The 23,799-nt window shown below is 40.3% G+C and overlaps 1 protein-coding gene across 2 annotated transcripts in view; it reads left to right on the top strand.

Annotated features, from left to right (window-relative positions):
• man1a2 (mannosidase, alpha, class 1A, member 2) overlaps positions 1 to 22,305 on the top strand; it is a 122,826-nt gene extending 100,521 nt beyond the window's left edge. For both annotated transcript variants that reach the window (XM_048603235.1, XM_048603234.1), the window contains 3 exons: positions 2,018 to 2,190; positions 5,746 to 5,861; positions 18,134 to 22,305. In XM_048603235.1, coding sequence (XP_048459192.1) covers positions 2,018 to 2,190; positions 5,746 to 5,861; positions 18,134 to 18,266 — 422 coding nt within the window. In that variant the 3' untranslated portion in view covers positions 18,267 to 22,305. The remainder of the gene's footprint in view (positions 1 to 2,017; positions 2,191 to 5,745; positions 5,862 to 18,133) is intronic.
• The last annotated feature ends 1,494 nt before the right edge of the window (positions 22,306 to 23,799 follow it).

Below are 23,799 nucleotides of genomic sequence, written 5' to 3'. Positions count from 1 at the left end.
TCCCCCCCCCTCAGTGGTCGAGAAAGCCCTCAACCATGTCTCCCGCAACTCATCCCTCTCACCCCGTCCACGCAATAAGAACCAAAAAAGAATCCCCTTCGTCCTCACGTACCACCCCACCAACCTCTGGATCCAACGCATCATCCTCCGACACTTCTGCTATCTGCAATCCGACCCCACCACCAAAGACATCTTTCCCTCCCCACCCTTATCTGCTTTCCAGAGGGACCACTCTCTCCGTGACTCCCTTGTCCGCTCCACACTCCCCTCCAGCCCCACCACACCCGGCACTTTTCCCTGCAACCGCAGATGTTCACCTGCACATCTGCCAATGTGGTATACTGCATCCGCTGTAGCCGGTGTGGCTTCCTCTACATCGGGGAAACCAAGCGGAGGCTTGGGGACCGCTTTGCAGAACACCTACGCTCGGTTCGCAATAAACAACTGCACCTCCCAGTCGCGAACCATTTCAACTCCCCCCCATTCCTCAGACGACATGTCCATCCTGGGCCTCCTGCAGTGCCACAACGATGCCACCCGAAGGTTGCAGGAACAGCAACTCCTATTCCGCTTGGGAACCCTGCAGCCCAATGGTATCAATGTGGATTTCACAAGCTTCAAAATCTCCCCTCCCCCTACCGCATCCCAAAACCAGTCCAGCTCGTCCCTGCCTCCCTAACCTGTTGTTCCTCCCACCTATCCCCTCCCTGACTCCCCACCTGCACTCACCTTTACTGGCTCCATCCCCGCCTCTTCGACCTGTTTGTTTCCTCTCCACCTATCCTCTCCTCTATCCATCTTCTATCCGCCTCCCACTCTCTCTATTTATTTCGGAACCCCCTTCCCCTCCCCCTTTTCTGATGAAGGGTCTCGGCCTGAAACGTCAGCCTTTCTGCTCCTATGATGCTGTTTGGCCTGCTGTGTTCATCCAGCCCTGCACCTTGTTGTCTCGCTTTCTCCAGCATCTGCAGTTCCTGCTATCTCAGTATCGAATATATAGTTTGGTGGGTTTGATTAATATGTATCAAACTGTTTCATTGAGAAGAAGGCAGCGTTAACATAGGACGAGTGTGCGTTTCTGTAATGTTGCTGTGTCGTTTTGCCTGAAAGAAAACAGTTTTCCAATTTATGTCTGCCTTTATCTGGCATAGTGTTTTCTCAATCACCTTTGAAATACTTTAAGTGGCACATATAGAGGCACAATCAAAAAACCTGGATGTCTTGTTCAGATAACAGTGGGCTGCTATTGTTTCGCACATGTTTTACGTTATTGAAAAGTGAAATATTCAGCTATACCAACATACTGAAGAACATAAGATAGTCGGACTTCATGCAGGGGAAATTACCATTACTATAGTTGAGATTAAGACAGACTCCTAAGCTTGTTTTGAGCAATATTTTTAAAGACTGGCTTATCGAAGTCAGATAAGGGTTGGTACGAGCTGAGAGTTTTACTTCTACTAGGTTTTGCACATGCTTTTTCATGGATGGTCTAGTGAACTATTAGGATCAATCAACATCATGCATAAAGCAAAGACAATGCAGTGGTGCTGTTTTTAATTAGTAAAGCACATCAGATGATTGATATTTCTGGTGAAAGTTTCCCTAACCCAGCTGGCAGGGTCCTCTTTATCTGTTAAAATATTTGTTATATTGTCTGAGGGCATTCCAGAGCCTTGACATTCATTTATGCTGTGAAAGTTGTGCAAATTCTAATTGTTTTTCTCCCAGACATTTGGTCAAATTCTTTTACTAATAAAAAAAAATTGCAATTTTGAAAAGTAGTACAAAAAAGCCTCTGAAATGCTGGTCGTCTACATCAGAAAATAAAGATAGGGTCTTCTGTATAAAGGTGTTCATCACAGTGGAAATTTATCTGATAAATTTTAACCAATTTTATGAAAGAATGTTTAAAACCTGAAAATTCTGAGATCGTGTTGAGAATGTTTTTGATGTGCTCATCTTCTGTGATGCTTTGTTCACAATTTGTTCCATCTCCTTCTTTTATTTCAAACAGTACTAAAGTTGGGCCCTGAAGCATTCAAATTTGATGGTGGAACAGAGGCAGTGGCACTGAGGCAAAATGAGAAGTACTACATCCTCCGTCCAGAAGTGATAGAAACATACTGGTACATGTGGAGATTCACGCATGACCCCAAGTATAGACAGTGGGGCTGGGAAGCAGCTCAGGTGAGAAGTGCGTAATGTCAAAATGGAGGCAGAATAATTATTGGGTGACACTGACTTTATAAAGTACCACTCAAGAATGTAATTTTGGTGCATTAATACCTCCCACTTTGCATAAAAATTGGGATATAACTGCACTCATCTGTATGGGCCAGTAATTGGCTAAATGTACAAGAGTTGCACTAATTGCATAGCTCCCTCGAAGCATAATGCCTATGGTCTGTTGTGACTTCATGGTTTATAGTGTCATTTCGCACGGAAACAGCACCTTCGGTCTGACCAGTCCATACCGAGCATAATCCCAAACTAAACTAGCCCCACCTGCCTGCTGTTGGCTCATATCCCTCCAAACTTTCCTATTCATGTACTTATCAAAATGTCTTTTAAGCATTGTCAATACGGTGTGAAGTTGGCAGAACACAGCAGGTCAGGCAGCATCAGAGGAGCAGGAGAGTCAACATTTCGATGATGAAGGGTCCCGCCCCGAAATGTCAACTCTCCTGTTCCTCTAATGCTGCCTGACCTGCTGTGTTCCTCTGACTCCAGCATCTGCAGTACTTGCTGTCTCCGAGTCTTTTAATCGTTGTAATTATAGCCACATACACCGCTTCCTCAGGAAGTTCATTCCACATGCAAATCACCCTCTGTGTGAAAGATTTGCCCCAGTGTCTTTTTTTAAATCTTTCTCCTCTCACCTTAAAAATGTGGCCCCGAGTCTTGAAATTCCCCATCTCAGGGAAAAGACATCTACTACAAACTCTATCTATACTCCTCATTATTTTATAAACTTCTGTAAAGTCGACTGTCAACCTCCTACACTCCAGTGGAAAAAGTCCCAGCCTTTCTTCATAACTCAAATCTTCTATACCCGGCAACATCCTGGTAAATCTCTTCTGAACACACCCCCCCACCCCGCTCCCCCAGCCTGATAATATCTTTCCTAGAACTGGACACAGTATTCCAGAAGAGGCCTCACCAAAGTTCTGTACAACCTCAACATGACTTTGCAACTCCTGTACTCAAAGGACTGAGCAATGAAGGCAAGCGTGCCAAATGTGTTTTTAACCACCCTGTCTATATGTGATGCAAACTTCAAAGATTTATACTCCTGCACCCCTAGGTCTCTCTGTTCCACAGCACTGTCAAGGCCCTATCATTAATTGTATAAGCCCTACCCTCCTTGTTGCAAAATGCAACACCTTGCAATTATCCAGATTGAACTCCATCTGCCATCTTTCAGCCCATTGACCCACTTGATCAAGATCCTTTCATAATCTTAGGAAACCTTCTTCACTGTTGACAATGCCACCATTTCTTGCTGCACTATAGAACCACCTTGTTCATATGAGTCATTTATATTGTCAAACTTATTACACTGCTCCCTCACGTTCATTCTTCCTCTCACTCCTGCACTTTCCCTTGGTTCATTGTAGGATGTACTATCTACACAAACTTGCACTTCTTAAAAGCCTTTTGGGATGACAGAGCCTACACCTTGTAGTTGACTCTTTTTTGTGGGAGCTTATAACCTAAGGAATAAGTACCTTGTTAATGACTTTTTACATTTGCATATTCAGTCACTTTGTTGATTATAAGACATTAGCTTTTTGAAGTAAGCATGTTCTTCAGTTGGATTACTTTCAAAGTGCAGATTTTAGAATCAAAAGTGGTGAAAAAGCACTTGTGCTTTTTTAACAACAGAAAAAACACACCCTTGGAATAAATCCACCCTCCATTTTCTAAAATTCCTAACTTCCCCTCTTTCTTGCACCATTGTCAGATTCTGAATTGCAAAACCATTCTTCAGGAACACAGCTTTTTAAAGTGCAAGTAGAAACCTATTCTGGTCCAGTAGTGACAAAGATATCATAGAACAGTAATCAATGTCGGAGCAAGTATCTGCTTTTCCAAAGGGGAAAAGAAACAACATGTCCAACAAGTGAATAAATCAGCATTGCGTCACAGGGCCAATTTTAGTTGCTAAACAATGGCTGCTGCTGTAGATAAATGCAACTCCTTTGTCTTCAAAATGTAGCTGTATTGGCTTGAAGATAAGTCAATAACAAATGACATATATCTTGCAGACGTTTGAGGTGCTGCAAACTTCGCCATCGTGATTAAAATTATTTTAAGTTTACTGTGTTGTGACAGAAAAGGCATTAACTTGTGACATTATTAATTAAAGAGCTTCATTTTCAGAGCAAGCAATACTCAAAAAGGCTACAGCACAGCTCATGATCTGCATTGATCCTTTCATATTTGATGATATCTGGAAACAAGACCATCTCTGACTTCAGAAACAATGGAACCTTTGCAGTTATTTTGATTTTAGTTTGTGTTCTTATGAACAAACCAAGCTTGAACTGTAATGTATTAAGTATATACTGAGCATTGTCCCTACGAAACAATGATAAATTGTTTATACTATTCGTTTATTAGTACAGATGAGACATACTTAGAGTCAGTCGTAGAATTATCCAACATAGAAACTGACCCTTTGGTCCAACTCGTCTATGCTGATCAGATACCCTAAATTAATCTAGTTCCATTTGTCAGTATTTGGCCCATATCCCTCTAAACCCTTCCTATTCACGTACTGATCCAGGTGTCTTTTAAATGTTTCAGTTGTACTTGCCTCTATCACTTCCTCTGCCAGCTCATTCCATACACGCACCATCCTCTGCATGAAAAAGTTGCCCCTTAGGTCCCTTTTAAATCATTCCCCTCTCACGTTAAACCTGTGCCCTCTAATTTTGGACACCCCTACCCTGGGAAAAAGACCTTGGCTATTCACCCTATCCATGCCCCTCATGATTTTATAAACCTCTATAAGGTCACCCCTCAGCCTCTGACACTCCAGAGAAAAAAGCCCCGGCCTATTCAGCCTCTCCCTATAGGTCAAACCCTCCAAACCTGGCAACGTGCTTGTGAATCTTTTCCGGAACCTATCAAGTTTCACACCATCTTTTCTATAGCAAGTAAGCCAGAGGTGAACGCAGTATCTCAGAAGTGGCCTAACCAATGTCCTGTACAGCTGCAACATGACCTCCCAACTCCTATACTCAGTTGGAAGAAATATTATAGCTTCACTATATTAGTGAACTTTTCGCAGCAATTTATAAACATTGCAGGCAGCTTTTCCTCCAAAACTAAAATTTAATTATAACTCAGGCAGTTGAAGTTTACTTAAACTTCTTCAATTAGCAGTTAAGTTGAATTCATAATTATAAAATTAATTACAATTATTCCGATATGATAAAGATAATTGATCCTTTTTAATGATTTACAAGAATGTTAAGACTGAATTGTGTTTCTAATGAAAGAATGTTTAATATGCTCACAATGACTGGTTTTTTAGAGAAACATTGTTACAATTTCTTGCCAGTTGTTCTAATATGATCCTGGATTTGTTTATAGTGAATACATGGTTCATTTCTAGCTCCTAGCCAGCAGAGGCTTTTAGTTGATACAATACATCCTATTACAGCAAACATCTTTTAAAAAAAAATGTAAAGCAAGTGTCTAACGGTCTTTTGATGAGTGTGCTTCTATTTTCAGGCTATTGACAAGTATTGCAGGGTAATCGGGGGATTTTCAGGTGTTAAAGATGTCTATTCTTCATCTCCAACCTATGATGACGTGCAACAAAGTTTCTTCTTGGCTGAAACATTAAAGTAAGCAACTTAGTCTTTTCTTTTGTCCCCCATGACTTGTTGCAGAGGACTTTTTAACAGTATTGTGGGTGTAACTAGTGCCATACAGTCATAGATAGATCTAGTGGTTCAAGAAGACAGCTTACTACCATGTTCTGATGGACAACAAATGTAGTCCGTCCCATCCCATGAAATAATAAAACAAAAGCTCCCAACCAACATTATTAAAAACCTATTTCTGTTTTCTTCTTTAGATCTTGGAGATACAGTGATATGTTTGCTATTAGCTAATGCTCTTTTTTTGGTTATCTGGATCACTGGATCAAGGAGCCAACTAGAGGACATATATACTGGGTATTGTTTAATGAGAAAGGAATAATTGGCAGTCTAGCTGTATGAGGATCCCTGGGGAAGTGTGACCATAATATGATAGAATTCTTCATTAACGAGTGACACAGTTGATTCTGAGACTAGGGCCCTGAATATAAATAGAGGAGACTGGTGGTATGAAGTGTGAGCTGGCAACGATAGATTAGGGAGGATAATTTAAAGGAATTTTAGTGGATAGGAAACATTTAAACAGTGTATGGAGGAATTGCAACAACCGTTCATTCCTGTCTGTAACAAAAATAAAACCAGAAAGGTGGTCCAGCCACAGCTAACAAGGGAAATTAGGGACAGTGTTCGATTCAAGGAACAGGTATACAGATTGGTCAAAAAGAGCAGCAGACCTGCGGATTAGGAGCAGTTTAGATTTTAACAAAAGAAGACAAAGCACTTGTTAAAAAGGGCAAATAGAGTACGAGAGTAAGCGTGTGAAGAGCGAACAAACTGATTGTAAATGTTTCCATAGGTATGTGTAGAGAAAAAGATCAGTGAAGACAAATGTATCATTTTTGCAGTCAGATTTAGGGGAAGTTATACTGGGGAACAAAGAGATAGCAGACCAATTAAATATATATAATTTGTTCTGCATTCACAAAAGAGGCCACAAATGATGTCCCAAAAACATTGGGGAACACGGTCTAGTGAGAGAGAAGAACTCCATAAAAGCTATATTAGTATGGAAATGGTTTTGGGGAAACTGATGAGATTAAAGACTGATAGATCCTCGGGGTGGATAATCTCCACCCCAGAGTATTTTAAGGAAGTGACCCTTGCAATAGTGGTTGCATTGGTGATCATCTTTCAAGATTCTCATAGACTGTGTTCCTGTAGATTAGAAGTGTCTAATGCAACCTCACAATTTTAAAAAAGGAGGTAGAGAGAAAGCAGGGAATTATAGCCCAGTTAGCCTGACATTGGTGGTGGGGAAGATGCACGAGTCCATCATAAAAGATTAATTAGCAAAACACTTAAAAGGAAACATGCAGGATTGGACATAGTCAACATGCATTTATGAAGAGGAAATCATACTTCATAAATCTATTAGAATTTTTGAAGGATGTAACCAGTGGAGTTGGTAAGTGGAGGTCCATTTTACTTGATCTTTCAGAAGGCATTTGATAAGGCCCTACATAAGAGATTAGCGTGTCAAAATGCATGAGATTAAGGGTAGTGTACTGACATGTATAGAGAAATGGTTGGCAGACTGAAAAGAAAGAGAAGGAATAAATGGGTAATCTTCTGAGTGGCATCGAGTGACTAGCAGAGTACCGCAGGGATCAGCACTTGGATCCCAGATAGTCACAATATGTATTATTGATTGAGGTAAAGGAACTGAATGTAATAGCGGAGATAAATAGGAACTGCAGATGCTGGAGAATCTGAGATAACAAGGTGTAGAGCTGGATGAACACAGCAGGCCAAGCAGCATCATAGGAGCAGGAAGGCTGACGTTTCGGGCCTAGACCCTTCATCAGAATGTAATAGCTCCAGATTTGCAGACAGCACAAAGCTGGTTATGAGGGTGAACTTTAAGGAGGATCCCACAATGCTTCACTGTGATTTGGATAAGTTGAGTGAGTAGTTTTATGCATGGCAGATGAAATAGGATGTATTTGATTTATTATTGTGACATGTACCTAGGTACATTGAAAAGATTTGTTTTGTGTGTAGTGCAGGCAGATCACACCATACGAAGTGCAATAATAGAACAGTGAACACGGCTGCAGAGAAGGTGCACAAAGAGAGAGGTCAACATTAAATTTGAAAGGTCCATTCAGAAATCTGACAACAGCAGGGAAGAAGCTGTTCTTGAATCTGTTGGTCTTTGTATGTCAGGTTTTGTATCTTCTGCCCAACGGAAGACTTTGGAAGAGATTATAACCAGAGTAGGAGGGTTGGTTATGTTGGCTACTTTTCCGAGGCAGTGAGAAGTACGGATGGAATCAGTGGATGGAAGGTTGGATGTCCAATGTGAAGTTATCTACTCTGGTGGCAAAACAGAAACGCAGATTATTATCTGAATGGCGATAGCCTCAAAAATGGGGAGGTGAAATGAGACCAGAGTATTCTTGTACAGCAGTCGCAGAAAATTCATGCAGGTGTAGGAGGTGGTGAAGAAATGAATGGTATGTTGGACTTCATAGCAGGAAGATTTGAGTGCAGAAACATGGATGTCTTGCTGCAGTTGTGAATGGCCTTGGGGAGATCACACCTGGAATACTGTGTGCAGTTTTGGCCTCCTTATCTAAGGAAGATGCTCTTGTTATGGAGGGATTGCAATAGAGGTTTACCACACTGATTCCTAGGATGGCAGTATCAAGAGAGACATTGATTAGGACTATATTCACTGGCATTTAGAAGAACAAGGGGTAATTTCAAAAACCTGTAAAAATCTAACAGGACTAGCACTGTAAACACAGGAAGGGTGCTTCCGATAATCACGGAATCTAGAACCAGGGATCTCAATCTAAGGATGTGGGGTAGGCCATTTAGGACTGAGAAGGGGAGGAATTTCTTCACCCAGAGAGCAGTGAGCTTGTGGAATTCTCTGCCAGAGAAAGCGGTTGAGGCCAAACATTGAATATTTTCAAGGAGATAGTTCAAGTTCTTAGGGCTAAAGAGATCAAAGGATGTGGACAAAAAGTGGGAAGATGATACAGAGTTGGATGATCAACGATGATCATATTGAATGTTACAGCAAGCTTGCAGGGCTGAATGGCCTATTCCTCCTCTTTTCTATGTTTCTGTGCAATTATTTTCTACTTCATACTGATTTGTAGAGCAACAATAATTTTAATATACCCAGATACAATTGCGAAGTGAAATTGTCTGAACAAATTTTTCATCATTTTAAGTAATTATCAATAAAGCATAAATAATTCAACCAAGCGGCCTCTTTAAAAAAAATCAAATTGTTAAAGTGCACGATAATTTGGAATTCAGTGTGTCTTCACTGACACCTGTATATTCAGACTTGTTGCAGCCAAATAAATGATGTGAAAGGGCAATGCCTGTTTTATAGTCATGTTGCAACCTAAGTACAATATAAATGCTGAATGAAGACTTCATGGAGTATGATTATGATTTGAATATGATTGAGGCACTGCATTTTCAGTCCTGGAGAAGTTATTTTTAAAAGTTGAAGTACTGTCTCGCTTACTTGTAAATGGGATGTGACAGTCCTAGTTCGACCTGCATTTATTGCCCATCCTAAATTATTCTTGAGAAGGTGATGGTGAGCCACCATCTTGAACTGCTGCAATCCAAGTACTGTGGGTACACCTACAGCGCTGTTAGCATGAAATATTTCAAGATCTTGACCCTGCAACACTTCTTTGCTTTCACTCTTTTATATTTTCAAATGCTAGGAAAAGCATATTCCAGTTGTATGTAAACAAAAAAACAAAGAACTGTGGATGAAACAAAAACAGAATTTACTGGAGAACCTCAGCAGCATCTGTGGAGAGAAAGTAGACCCCACGTTTTGGGTCTTCAAGGGTCACTGCATCCTAGACATTAACTCCACTTTCTATCCACAGGCGCTGCCAGACCCGCTGAGGGTCTCCAGTAATTTCCATTTTTGGTATGGTTATTCATGTTCATAAATATGTTAGCACCATCTGCTGGTCACTAGATGTTACATAATTAAAAAATACTGAGTTCTGTTTTGATGTGCACACAGTTAGCAAAGGTGGTTGGCAAAGTTGTTCATTGTTATATGATAGAGTCATAAAATCGTAGAGCTGTTCAGAGTGGAAACAGACCCTTTGATCAATTCGTCCATGCCAACCAAATGTACTAAATTAAAGTAGTCCCATTTGCCAGCATTTGGCCCATACCCCTCTAAACCTCTCCTATTCATATACCCATCCAGATGCCTTTTAAATGTTGCAGTTGTACCAGCCTCCACCTTTGGCAGCTCCTTCCATGTATTCACCACCCTCTGCGTGAAAAAGTTGCCCCTTATGTCCATTTTAAATCTTTCCCCTCTCACCTTAAACTTGTCCCCTCTAGTTTTGGACTCTGCTACCCTGGGGAAAAGATCTTGGATGTTCACCCTCTATATACCCTTCATGATTTTAAAAACTTCTTTAGGTTTCGCTCAGCCTCTGACACTCGAGTGAAAACAGCCCAGCCTATTCAGCCTATAGCTCAAACCCTCCCACCCTGGCAATATTCTTGTAAATCTTTTCTAAACCTTTTCAAGTTGCACAACATCCTTCCTATAGCAGGGAGACCAGAATTGAACGCAGTATTCCAAAAGTGGCCTAACCAATGTCCAATACAGCCATAACATGACCTCCCAACTCCAATACTCAATGCACTAACCAATAAAGGGAAGCATACCAAACATCACCTTCACTATTCTGTCTACCTGCCACTTTACTTTCAAGGAACTGTGAACCTGCACTGCAAGATCTCTTTGTTCAGCAACACTCCCAAATGTACAAGTCCTGTCCTGATTGCCTTTCCAAAATGCAGCACCTCATATTTATCTAAATTAAACTCCATTCTCCACTCCTCAGCCTATTGGCCCATCTGATCAAGGTCCCGTTGTACTCTGAGGTAACCTTCTTGGCTGTCAACTACACCGCCAATTTTGGTGTCATCGACAAACTTTTATTAACCATACCTCCTGTGTTCACAACCAAATCATTTATATAAATGACAAAAAGTAGTGGACTCCGCAACGATTCTTATGGCACACTGCTGGTCACAGGCCTCCAATCTGAGGAGCCATCCTCCTCCACCACTCTATTTCAGACCTTTGAGCCAGCTGTGTTACCGTATGGATAGTTCTGCCTGTATTCCATGTGATCTAACCTTCCTAACCAGTCTACCATGCAGAACCTTTTTGAATGCCCTACTGATGTCCATATAGATCACGTCCACCACTCTGCCTTCATGAATCCTCTTTGTTACTTCTTCAAAAAACTTAATTAAGTTTGTGAGACATGATTTACCATGCACAAAGCCATGTTGAATATCCCTAATCAGTCCATGCCTTTCCAAATACATGTAAATCCTGTCCCTCAAGATCCCTCCAATCATTTGCCCACCACTGGTCTATAGTTCCATGGTTTCTCCTTGTCACCTTTCTTAAATAGTGGCACTGTGTTAACCAGTGTCCAGTTTTCTGGCACCTCATCTGTGGCTTTCGATGATACAAATATCTCAGCAAGGGGCCTAGCGATCACTTTCCTGGCTTCCCACAAAGTTCTAGGGTCCTGGGGATCTATCCACATTTGAGTTTTTAAACTTCTAGCACCGCCACCTCTATAATATGGACATTTTTCAAGATGTTGTTATTTATTTCCCCAAGCTCTGGAGCTTCCACATCCTTCTCCACAATAAACACTGATACAAAATACTCATTTAGTATCTCTCCCATCTCTTGCGGATCCACACATAGGTGGTCTTGCTGGTCTTTAAGGGGCCCTTTTCTCTCCGTTGTTATTCTTTTGCCCTTAATGTCTTTACAGAACCCCTTTGTATTCTCCTTAACCCACTTTGCCAAAGCTGTCTCATATCTCCTTTTTGCACTCCTGATTTCCGTCTTAAGTATACTCCAACTGCCTTTAAACTTATCTTGTGATTCACTCAGTCCCTGCTGTCTTTCCCTAACATTTGCTTCCTCCTCCTTTTTGACCAAAACCTCAATTTCTGTAGTCATCTAGCATTCCCTTCACCCACCAGCTTTGCCCTTCACCCTAACAGGAACATACCATACCTGCATTCTCGTTATGTCATTTTTGAAGGCTTCCCACTTCCCAGCCATCCCTTTAGCTGTAAATATCCCTAATGTCATCAAAATTGGACTTCCTCCAATTTAGAACTTTACATTTTAGATCCAGTCTATCCTTTTTCCATTACTGTTTTGAAAGTAATAAAATTATGGTCACTGTCCCCACATTGCTCCTCCACTGACACTCGGTCACCTGTCTTTATTTCCCAAGAGTCGGTCAAGTTTTGTTTCTTCTCTGGTAGGTACATCCACATACTGAATCAGTAAATTTTTTTGTACACACTTAACAAATTTTCTCTCCATCTGATCCCTTGATACTATGGCAGTCCCAGTCTGTCTGTTTGTTAAAATCCCCAGCCATTACCACCCTATAATTCTTGCAGGTAACTGAGATCTTTTTACCAATTTGCTTCTCAATTTCCCACTGACTATTGGTGCCTCCAATAGTACAATCCCAATAAGTTAATCAGCCCTTTTTTATTTCTCAGTTCCACCCAAATAATTTGCCTGGACGTATTCCCGGGAATATCCTCCCTACATACTGCCATAATGTTATCCCTAATCAAAAACGCCATTCCCCCTCCTCTGTTGCTGCTCCTTTCTATCCTTCCTATAGTATCTATACCCTGGAACATTAAGATGCCAGGCCTGACCAACTCCTGAGCCGTGTTTCTATGTTTGCAATGAAAACCTGGTCCAGTGTTCCGAACCATGCCCTGAGTTCATATGCCTTACCTGTTAGGCCTCTTGCATTGTAATGAATGCTGTTTAATTTATAAGTCCTACCTTGTTCTCTGCTTTGTTTCTGTCTGCACTGACAATGTAAGCCGGACCTTTTCCCAACTGCATCAGTCTGCAATCTGTCCTTCTTGCACAGGTCACTTCTAAGCCAGAAGAGATTCCAATGATTCTAAAATGTGAATCCTTCTCCCCTGCACCAGCTCATCAGACACACAGCCATCTGCTCCATCCTTCTATTTATACTGTCGCTAGCTTGTGGCACCGGGAGTAATCCAGATATTACTACCCTTGAGGATCTACTTTTTGAATTCCTGCCTAATTTCCTATATTCTCTTCAGAACCTCATCCTTTTCCTGTCCTGTGTCATTCGTTCCAATGTGTACAATGACCTCCGGCTGGTCCCTGTCCCCTTTCAGAATATTCTGCACCCTCTCCAAGATAGCCTTTATCCTAACACCAGGCAGGCAACACACCATTCTGATTTCTCGTTGTCAGCTGCAGAAATGTCTGTCCATGTCTCTGACTAGAGAGTCCCCTATCACAATTGATCGCTTGGAACCTGACATACCCCTCGTTACAGCAGAGCCAGTCTCAGTACCTGAAACTTGGCTGTCGGTGCTACGTTACCCTGAGAGCCCATCACACCTACGTCTTCCAAAACAGCATAGTCATATGAGATGGGGATAGCTACAGGAGACTCCTGTTCGACCTGCCTACCCACTTCTACGCTTCCTTGGAGGTAACCCACCTACCTGACTGTATCTGTCATTTCCTCCCTTCCTGAAACTGCGATCCAATAGGGTTTGCAACCAAACACAATTCCTGCTGACATAATCATCAGTAACATTGAAATTCTCCCTAATTTCCCACATCCAACAGGAAGAACACATCATTCTACTAAATGCTATCTTCACACCCTAACAATCTATGACCCAGAAAATAGCAGTTTTTGGTGTAAAAGCACTGCTCCAGGATAACTCAGTATCTATGTTTTATATTTTTGAAGTTTAATCAAAAACCAATCTCACTAAAACATGTCATCAAAAATACTCCACTCTCAATTGTATTTTTAACAAAAAGGTAAGGTTAAACATTTTAAAAAAAGCCACTTAGCTGTTCCCCTGCTGTGAGCTTGCCCACAGCAGGTTTCTCCAAGGTCAGCCCTTGAATTTCACTGTTTGCTTATTTTTCTTAGAACAAACTGCGATGTCCAGTGATACTTGAAACGAAACAGTGGAGGCAGTCAGCTGTGCAGGTTCACTGCTCAGTGGCGCAGCTGGGCAGGTTCACTGCTCATTTGTTTCACTTCCCACATGGTCCCTGCACAATCTTTATTTTTTTAAAAATGCGCTGATGTTTCGATCCCTTTTTTAAAGTTACAGAACAATGCAACAGCTTATAAAACAGTAATTACTGCTCCAAAAATGTGCAGAAATCAGCCCCAACACTGAAAAGACCTCAAAAAAGGAGCAGCTCTTATAAGCCACAATTTTTTTGCATCCTACATCTTGTATTACCCAGAATTCTTTTATTCAACATGTTCAGCAAAAATAAAAGGACATTGCCACTTATGTAGTGCCTTTATCACCTTGGGACATCATAATGCTCTTCTCAGCCATTGCAGTACTTTCAATGCATCACAGTTGTAAGTTGGGGAAACACGGTAGCTAGTTTGAGTTCAAATTGGTTTTGCAATGAGCAATGATCATCTATTTTGGTATTTTGAATGAGGAATACAGTTTGAACAGGACACCAGGAGGTCTGCCCCTCTTCTAATATTGTCATGGGATCTTTTATCTCAGAAATTTCCAAATGCTTTTTGGTCTGCTTGTTTCTATCTGAAGACATTTCTTTGTATTTTTTGGTCTACTTCAGCAAAGTTGCAATGATTGGGATACTGAGATAGTTGGTAATTTTATGTGGTCTTCACCACTTCTCCCTGCCAACCAACATCAGATACTGGAAACTAATGAAGAGCTAGGGGAGATGGAGGTTTGGTGGATTGCATCTTTTGCATAATAGAAAGCAGGGGCGTGGGGTTTTCGGGGCAATGGAGAAATAAAAATTTCTGCAATAACAGGCATATTTTGTATGGCTATAGTTTCATATGGGTAAAGCTCAATCAACAAATTAGTACTAATCTAACAACAAGAATTTGAATTTTCATTATGGAAACAGACCGTTCGGTCCAACTCATCCATGCCAATTAAGTTTTCCAAACTAAACTAGTCCCACTTAACTGGTCTATCTCTGACTGCTCCCTTCCCTTCCTCGACATTTCTCTTTCCATTTCTGGGGATAGACTGGCCACTGATATCCACTACAAACCCACTAACTCCCACCGCTACCTGGACTATACATCCTCCAACCCACTTCCTGTAAAGACTCCATCCCATTCTCTCAGTTCCTCCATCTCTGTCGCATATGTTCAGATGAGGCCAACTTCGATAAGGGAGCCTCCGAAATGTCCACCTTCTTCCTCAACCGAGGATTCCCCAGCCCCGTTGCCAACAGGGCCCTCAACCAGGTCCGACCCATCTCCCGCACTTTTGCCCTCACCCCTTCTCTTCCCTCCCACAACAGCGATAGGGCTCCCCTTATCCTCACCTGCCATCCCACCAGCATCCACATCAGAAGATCTCCAGCGAGATGCCACCACCAGACATATATTCCCCTCCCCTCCCTTATCCGCCTTCTGCAGGGACCGTTCCCTCTGGACACCCTGGTCCACACTTCCTTCACCCCCAACACCTCCCCACAGCCCTACAGCACCTTCCCCTGTAACCGCTGAAGGTGCAACACCTGCCCATTTACCTCCCCCCTCCCCAGTGTTCAAGGGCACAAACATACCTTCCAGGTGAAGCAGCACTTCACCTGCACTTCCCACAATCTAGTCGACTGCATTTGCTGCTCACAGTGTGTGCTCCTCTACATTGGGGAAACGAAGTGTAGATTTGGCGACGGCTTCGCAGAACATCTACGTTCTGCTCGCAGAAAAGACCCTGAACTGCCTGTTGCCTGCCAGTTCAGTGCACCACCCTGCTCCCAGGCCAACATCTCTGTCTCTGGCTTGCTGCAGTGTTCCAGTGAAGCCCAACGCAAGCTGGAGGAATAACACCTCATTTTCCGCCTGGGGACCCTACAGCCCTCCAGAGTCCGTATTGAGTTCAATAATTTTAGGGCCTAAACTCTCCCATGTCCCAGCCCTTTACCCCACACACCAGGCCTTGTTACCACGTAGCCTGCCATTACACACCCCCTGTTGTTAGTCACTAACAGTCCCCATTAACAACTATTCACCCTCTCAGCCTGATTGTTAGCAACTCCTTTGTCTGTCCAACTGTCTTTCTGTCTCTTTGGGCTGTATCCTATTGTTTACTCCCTGCCCCACCCACCTCCCTATTTTCTGCATATAAACTGACGTTTCCCAACCACCACCAGTTCTGAGGAAGGGTCACCGGACCCGAAACGTTAACTCTGTTTTTTCCTTCACAGATGCTACCGGACCTGCTGAGCTTCTCCAGCAACTTTGCTTTTGCTCCCACTTGACTGCATTTGGCCTATATCCCTCTAAACCTTTCCTATTCATATACCTAGTCAAATGTCTTATAAATATTGTAACTGTATCTGCATTTACCACTGCCTCTGGCATTTGGGCTGATTTAGTATCTTCAGAGACAAAAGTGTATCCATTTTTATGGATGATAGAGTTTTTGATTCTTTTCATTTTGGCAGTGACTGACTTTGTTTTCAGAACTGAAAAGAAATGGATTTGTTCAAATATATAACCATCTAAAATGCGTTTTTTATTTTGGTATTCAAAGCTAATAAGTCAAATGATCCAGACTATCACTGAAGAAAACATTTTTTGCAGTTTGCTACCCATAACTGCCATAAGAGTAAGTTGTGCATATTTTTGTGAGAGAGCCTTTTTTGTCGATGGGAGGAGGCAGTTGAAAGGTCTTAAGCTGACTGAAAAGTTAATATCCTTTTGTTCTGTCCAAAAGTTCTGTTTCTTAGGAAAAGATAGAGCATATAGGAGATGCTGAACTGTGAACAGAGGCTCATCAAAAATGTTTGTGAGTCCTTGTTTTATGTCAGTTTGATAGGACATTAATGGTCTTGGTTTAATGCCTCATCAGAAAGATGGCTTGTCTGCCTTTTGATTCAGAAGTGTTACAGCTGCGTCAAGACTAATAGATTAAATTTGTTTGACATCCTGCTTCTGCAGTTGAAATGCAGTATTGATTTTAATTTGACAGTATAAATGTATCTACTTTGTAAACATGCATATGTGTTTAATGCTGAGCATTTGATCTAAAATAATCAAATGTTCTAATACATTATACACTGTGAAATTGTGAAGTTAGAAAATGAATTACTTTGATAAGTAGGATACCTTTAAGATTCCAATGAATTGCATTATTTAGCAGTCCAATGTTTTTCTTTATTGAAGAAACGTTTTCTTGCTAGCATTAGTTCATCAAGTTGCAAAATGTTAGAGCTCATGAATGGGATTTTTACATCCTGCCTCAATTTACATATTGCCATAATTAGGAATTGTTTTTTATACATTTTTTCAGAAAGCTTTCTCGCACTCAGTGATGATTCCCACCCATCAACAGAAAGCATTGAATGGGTTTCGCCTCAGTAAAACAAACAACTTCTGCTAAAATTTCATGAACTTATATTTTATTGTAATCAGAATTCAAAAATGTCTAAAAGCAAACCTTGTGACTTAATTATTTTGTTGAAGGCGGCCCAACCTCCTTCAATCAGAATGAAGTATTCACATTTCTGTGTATTTATCACAATCTTTTTCTTTTAAATGAACTAAGTTTTTCTCTAAATGTCTTTTCATCAATTTATCATATTTTCAAATTGGCATACGCACAAAGCTGGTTATATTTCCATTCATAAATGACATTCTAACTCTAAACTGGTAAACAAGTGCATTAGTGTGTTATTTGAAATGTGAGCATTCTACAACTTCACTAAATGTAGACATCCCATGGAAGCTTATTTTCTGAACAGAATATATTGGATTGTCAAAGAAGCTGTTCAACCAAAATAGAGTCTAAGTGAAGGAAAATACATTCTTTTTTAAGGACAGTTAAGTTAAACAGACGTCTGGAAACTTCTGATACAGAAATTTGTTAATGTAATACAAATGTTCTAGGTTAATAAAGTATCTAATTTCTCTTTAAATGTTATCTTCCTTCAGTAGCTGGTGTACTATTTCTTGTGGAAATAAATTCAAAACACAAAAGAGTAAAGTTTAACCTCTGTTCCTCTGTGTAAACTGTTCATTGCTACTGTATAGTCAGGGATGTCACCTGAAAATTTAAATGTCTCATTTTCTGGTTTAATTAGTTTGTTACATAGCAACAACATAAACAGTTGTTTGTTTTAATTTCAGGTATCTGTACCTCCTGTTTTCTAGTGATGACCTCTTGCCCTTGGACTATTGGGTTTTTAACACAGAAGCTCATCCCCTTCCTGTTTTGCGTTCAATGAACACTACTCTCTCTGGAAATGTGGCACTTCAGTGAAGATTTCAGAAGGACTGAAGATGAACTTCACTGTTGCATCCTAGTGCTAGCAGACAAGTGCAACAAATCTGCTCTGAAAATAAAGGGTCCTATTGAATAAGACTCGAACAATCTGAGATTAAACTGTGCAGGAAAGATGTAGACTACTGGGATAGTACATCTTTCAGAGCAGAATAACAATGAATGTATAAGTTTACAATGGTGTAGTTGGCAATCAGTACAGTACTGAAGCTGTACAATGATGAACTTTATGGCAGATATTCAAAGAAAGCTTAACAGCACTAGGAATATGTAAGTAGTACTGGATTTTGTTTTCTCCTGTACTACCTGAAGCCATTGAGAGTCACTGGTAAGAGTGTAATAGTCTCTGTTTCTTCAAAAACTGAGTATCACTTTTGTGGAGAAATCCATACTTGGTTCTCCCTAGCAAAAACGCAGCAGAGCATTCAATTTTTGTAGGATAAACCTTGGAAGAGGTTGCTTTTGAGGGTTTGTTCCAGTTCTGATGTTGCATTTGATTACAGACATCTTGGGATTGTTGGAATCTTACCAGTGCAAGTGTGCTTGTGATATTTCTGCACTTTGCAAATTTTCTTTACCCATAAAGAAGCCTTTGTGTTAATACTAAAAGAAAACATTGGCATCGTGATTTCAGATGTGAAGGCCCAGTTGACCTTCAGACTTGGTTTGATTTAGAAGAACTTCGACTTCTCATGTAGTGTATTTTCAGTATTGTAAAAAGATGTACTTTTTCCAGGATGATTCTGTTCTCATTTTAATGCAAAATCTGTAACATTTCTTCAGTACTCTATGCTATTAGCCCCAGTGAATGGCTGATGGTTTGCAATTTGGTTGAAGCAGAGCCATGTAATTGTGTTAAAATGCTTACAAGTGTGGTCAGCCTTGGTTTTCAGCTTGCATTCTGCTTAGATCTTAAAGGGCTGTTGTTCAAGAGTGGTCAGGCACTCTTCAGCACCAGTGGATAGAGGTCCTAACAGAGTGATCAGAACCTCCTGGAGTTTACACATCTTTTACGGTATTAAAGAGAAGTTGAAGATCTGTGTTGTGGGCATCACTTAATCAAGTTCTGCAAAACATTTTAAACTTCAGGTTCTTGAAAGTTACCAGGGTGAAACCTAGACAAAATTCTGCTTAATACCACTCTACACCTCCTTGCACAATTGTAAGATGGTAAAGCTACCATATTTATTCTATATACACTGCTCCTTTTAAATCAGTTGCTTAAATTATCTGATATTTCAGATTTAGTTCTAAATTCTCACTATCCTATATTATTTATGTTGTTTCATTCTTTTTATTGATATTTGAATTATTTCATACAGGAAGTGACTTTGAATTATTAGGAGTAGACTGTATATATTTCATATGCAAGCTGAAATGCAGATGTAATTAATGATTAAAAAACTGTCTGTAAGGACGTTTTCTGCTACATCATCCAGTATTTACTTTATCAATCAAAGAGGATTAATGTCCTTTCTCATCTTACGTTTTGTTTTCGAGCAGCTTGTAAACTAAGCATATGTAAGAGATTGAGGGGAAGAGAAGCTCTTATAATCCACTATTCCTAAATTTACCAATTCTAAATAGTGGGGGGGAGAAAACGCTGTCTTTCCACTTTCTGTAGCCCAAATATGTAAAAAGGGTAAATATATGAAGCTGTCCTTACCTAGCTAAGAGTGTGGTCTTGCAACGACTCTTTTCAGCAGTTGGCCACTAATAGATGTACAATAGCAGCCCAAATTTGCCCTTGATTCTATTTTTGATAAATTGCTGTCCACTTAATATTACTTGGAGGTCACTTGCAAACTGACATGATAAATGATCTCCCTTAGTCTCTCAACTTTCCTTTACATCACTGAAGCAGGAGTAGGCTATTTGGCCTCCTCCAAAATATTTTTGCTATTCACTGACACATGGCTGATCATAATACCTTTGGTTAATAAAAGTCAGCCAGTTTCTGATTTAAAGTTTAAAAATTAATATAAATTATCAGCCATTAGTTGCTGTTTGTGAACAATCATCCTTTATGTGTATAGTTTAATTCACTTCTTAAAGGATCGGTTCTAATTGTCAGATTGTGCCACTAAAGTCCACAAGCAGTAAAAATAGTTTCACATTGACTGTTCTATTTGTTCCCATTATATATTGAAAACTTTGATTAAGTCATCCCTTGACTTTCAAATTCCTGAAAAATACACCCTTTGCGTTTGTAATCTGTCATAATTTAAACCCTGGAGTCCAGATATTATAAATTTACACTCACTTCCTCCAAGGTCAGTACTTCTCCCTCAAAACCATAGCCAAACTCTTCCCTCAAAAATATTGACACTCAACCTATCTTTGTTTGCAGTTACCATTGAGTTAGTGGAAAAATGGCTCGTTAGTGGTGCATGTTTAAACAGTATGATTACAGCCATTTTCATATTGCAAAATGCCTGGTGAAAATGGTAAATGATTTTGTTCCCCTCTTTGAATCTCTTTTGCACAGTCTATTCTCTTTCCTGTTTGCTCATCCATGTAAAACTTCATTTTTTTCTGTGTGTTTTCATGATATTCAATTCATGCCATTTGCACCTACCATTCAATGTCCCTTTGTTCTTGAATGTACATGTCATTGTTTCCCAAATTTACTTGCATTTCTGACACAGATCTGTCTTTGAATCTCCAACTAGGTTTCCTCCTCTTCTGCAGCACTTAAACAGCCCTGGTCAAAGCCTCAGATGACACTTCGTATGGCACATTATACTTTCTTGTTGTTCTTGACTTTTCACAACTTTTGAAATGATTGTGCACGCCAGTGTCTCTCCTCTGTAGTACAGCTTAATGACTGTAACATTTGCAAGTCTCCAATTCTATTTGTCTGCCCATCTGTCACTGACATTCTAATCTGATTCTTTCACCAAACAGGTTTGTCGCCTTTTGTAATATATCCATCTTTCACATGACAGCATACTGTTAATTATTTTGATGCCTTTGTGAATTAGCCTGGGGTGTTATTCTATATTAAATGCTAGCTGTTGCTGGATTGGTTGGAAATCTAATACTCTGCCTCTCGCCTGTACAACCTGGAGTAGCAAATAGGAAAGCATTTCAGATCTCCTGAAACCCAGGTGGGCACCTGTAGCTATGCTGTTCCACAATGATGATATCATAGTATATTAATATGGTTCATTGTCTGTAAAATAATTACTCACATGAGACCTAATTGTACAATCTGGATGAATTCTGTAAAGTATGTACAAAGGTTGAATGCTATTCAACTGATTGCTTTTAACAAAGATGATAATGCACAATTGTTTGTGTATTCCTGTTAAGTGTAGCTAACTAATTTCTTATTAATCATGCAACTTACAGTAGATAAGCAGAATCCGTGGATTCCTCGTAATGTGATTGTTCCCAGTCAACAAATATTTTTATGAACCTGCGTGGAGACCAAATTTATTTTAAAAACTCTGTTTACATCAGGGATTAAGTTCACATCAGTCAAAGAAAACTTTTATGAACTCATCCAAAGCATAGACTCTGGTCTTATCAGAGCCAAACCTTTAATCTTCTGTTAGAACTTTTCCTGCAGATGTGCTGAGAGTACAGGTAGACTAAAAATAACGTATGTGAACCAGTTGCCAGAGATGCAGCAGAGGTCTAGTTACAAAATCAAGTCATGATGAATGACTGTGCTAATGTATTTGTGTAATTTCAACTCCTTCCTTTCATTTGTATGAGGAAGTACAATGGTGTCCAGTACTCAATTTCTGCATGATGTACAAATACTAATTGTGTTTGAATTTTGCCAAGGTCTGTAGTGAGAGAATACTACTTTCCATTACAGTTCTGAACTGAATTAGAACAGAAAATATTCTCCTGATAGGGATGTAAATAAATTAAAATTTTGGTACATTTGAGTTTAGCGCACAACTACTGTACCAAGCTGTTTTCAAAAAGTGCTAGAGAAGAAGAGGGCATTGTGGAAAACAAATCATTGTGTTATTAAATGCATCTTGTTTAGTTTGACTCAAAACACAAGTGAAACACTGCTCTTTTTGTATCTATTCTTTTGCCGCTCACATCACTGGTTTAAAAATAGGACGATTTATTTTATTTATTGTCACGCGTGCCTTATTATAAAATACAGTGAAAAGTCTTGTATAGTGTCACCACTCTCTAGCACCATCTGAAAACACAAAAATAAACCAAAATATAGAATATAAAGGCAAAAAAATGAAAAAAAGTGTTCCCAACTTTACAGTCCTCTTGTTAAGTTCTCCGTGATGCGCCTGGTGGCCAAGCATAAGTCCCCTTCATCCCACCACCGCCACTGGAGCAAATGTTGCCACTCTTAGACAGCATCTCGCCTCCACCTACGCCCTCGCCATTATGAGTACTTGCTGGTCCTCGCCCATGCAGCTGCCAATGATGCCACTGGGTACTGCATCGGCTCAAACTCAATGCTGCTGCCATGAATCTACTTTGGACCCACCTCGCTACTGCTGATGCCTCTGCGTCTTGTATTAGGCCCAAACTCGCCGCCGCAGCAGCAGCCATGAGTTGGCATTAGGACTGACTCGATGATGCAGAAGCTGTTGGGAACCCAAACTTGCAGCCACGAGTCCACATTGCTGAGTGTGCTCATGTCTGTGCTGTTGGGCCCACTTGCTGCTGTCGATGTCTTTGCCGCAACTAAACTCTTCACCGAGAGAAAAGACTAGAGAAGAGAGAAGAAAAGAAATGAAACAAAAAAAAAAGAGCAGAGTGGATGAGCCCCAGGTCAGAAGCCCTATTCCACCCCTATCTTACTGGAATCTTACGAGTTATGTCCATTCCTATCTATATTGTTAGGCTAAGCACCAGATAACTGAGAATTCTATGACAACATACTTTCTATAGATGAAATCAGAATTACAATATTGAAGACAAATCTGGATTGCCTGCTATGTTGTTTGAAGGTTTTTGGGGTCAGGGGTCAAGGATCAAGTTACAGAAGAACCACAAGGAATCAGGTTTTCAAAAAACTGACTCTGATGTCCATCCAACGGTTTACTGTATTTATGTTGCCAATTGACATTCTGCTGCAAGTGTTTGCTTCACTGAAATTCTTAAATGTTAATGCCACTTAAGAAAGGAATCTCTGCAAGTAAGATGCCATTCATAACAAATGTGCAGATTTTTATACTTATTTTTAGTTACATATCTACTTGATTGTTCAGAGCTTGATTAAATATATTCCTCAAAATAACGGACTTCTGCAGAGATCAGGAATCTACGTAAGGAAGCTTTTAGCCTAGTGCTGCAAAACAAATATTCAGCTGAAACATGTGAAACGATTGCATTTGAAATGTGTACCTGTGAAAAGCCTGCTCTTACCTTCTCTCTTTTTGTGATGGTTAGAATTCCTAAAATGGTTTTTGCCATTCTCCATAATCTTTGTTTAACTTCTATTGATTCTGCAGACACCTTTTAATAGCTGCAAGTGAGTGTTAATTCAGCTTTTGTAATTAAGAACAGCTTGCTAAGA

Source organism: Rhincodon typus, chromosome 11, assembly GCF_021869965.1.
Source record: "Rhincodon typus isolate 14 chromosome 11, sRhiTyp1.1, whole genome shotgun sequence".
Classification (NCBI taxonomy): Eukaryota; Metazoa; Chordata; class Chondrichthyes; order Orectolobiformes; family Rhincodontidae; genus Rhincodon; species Rhincodon typus.
This window is presented reverse-complemented; position numbering and strand designations above follow the sequence as displayed.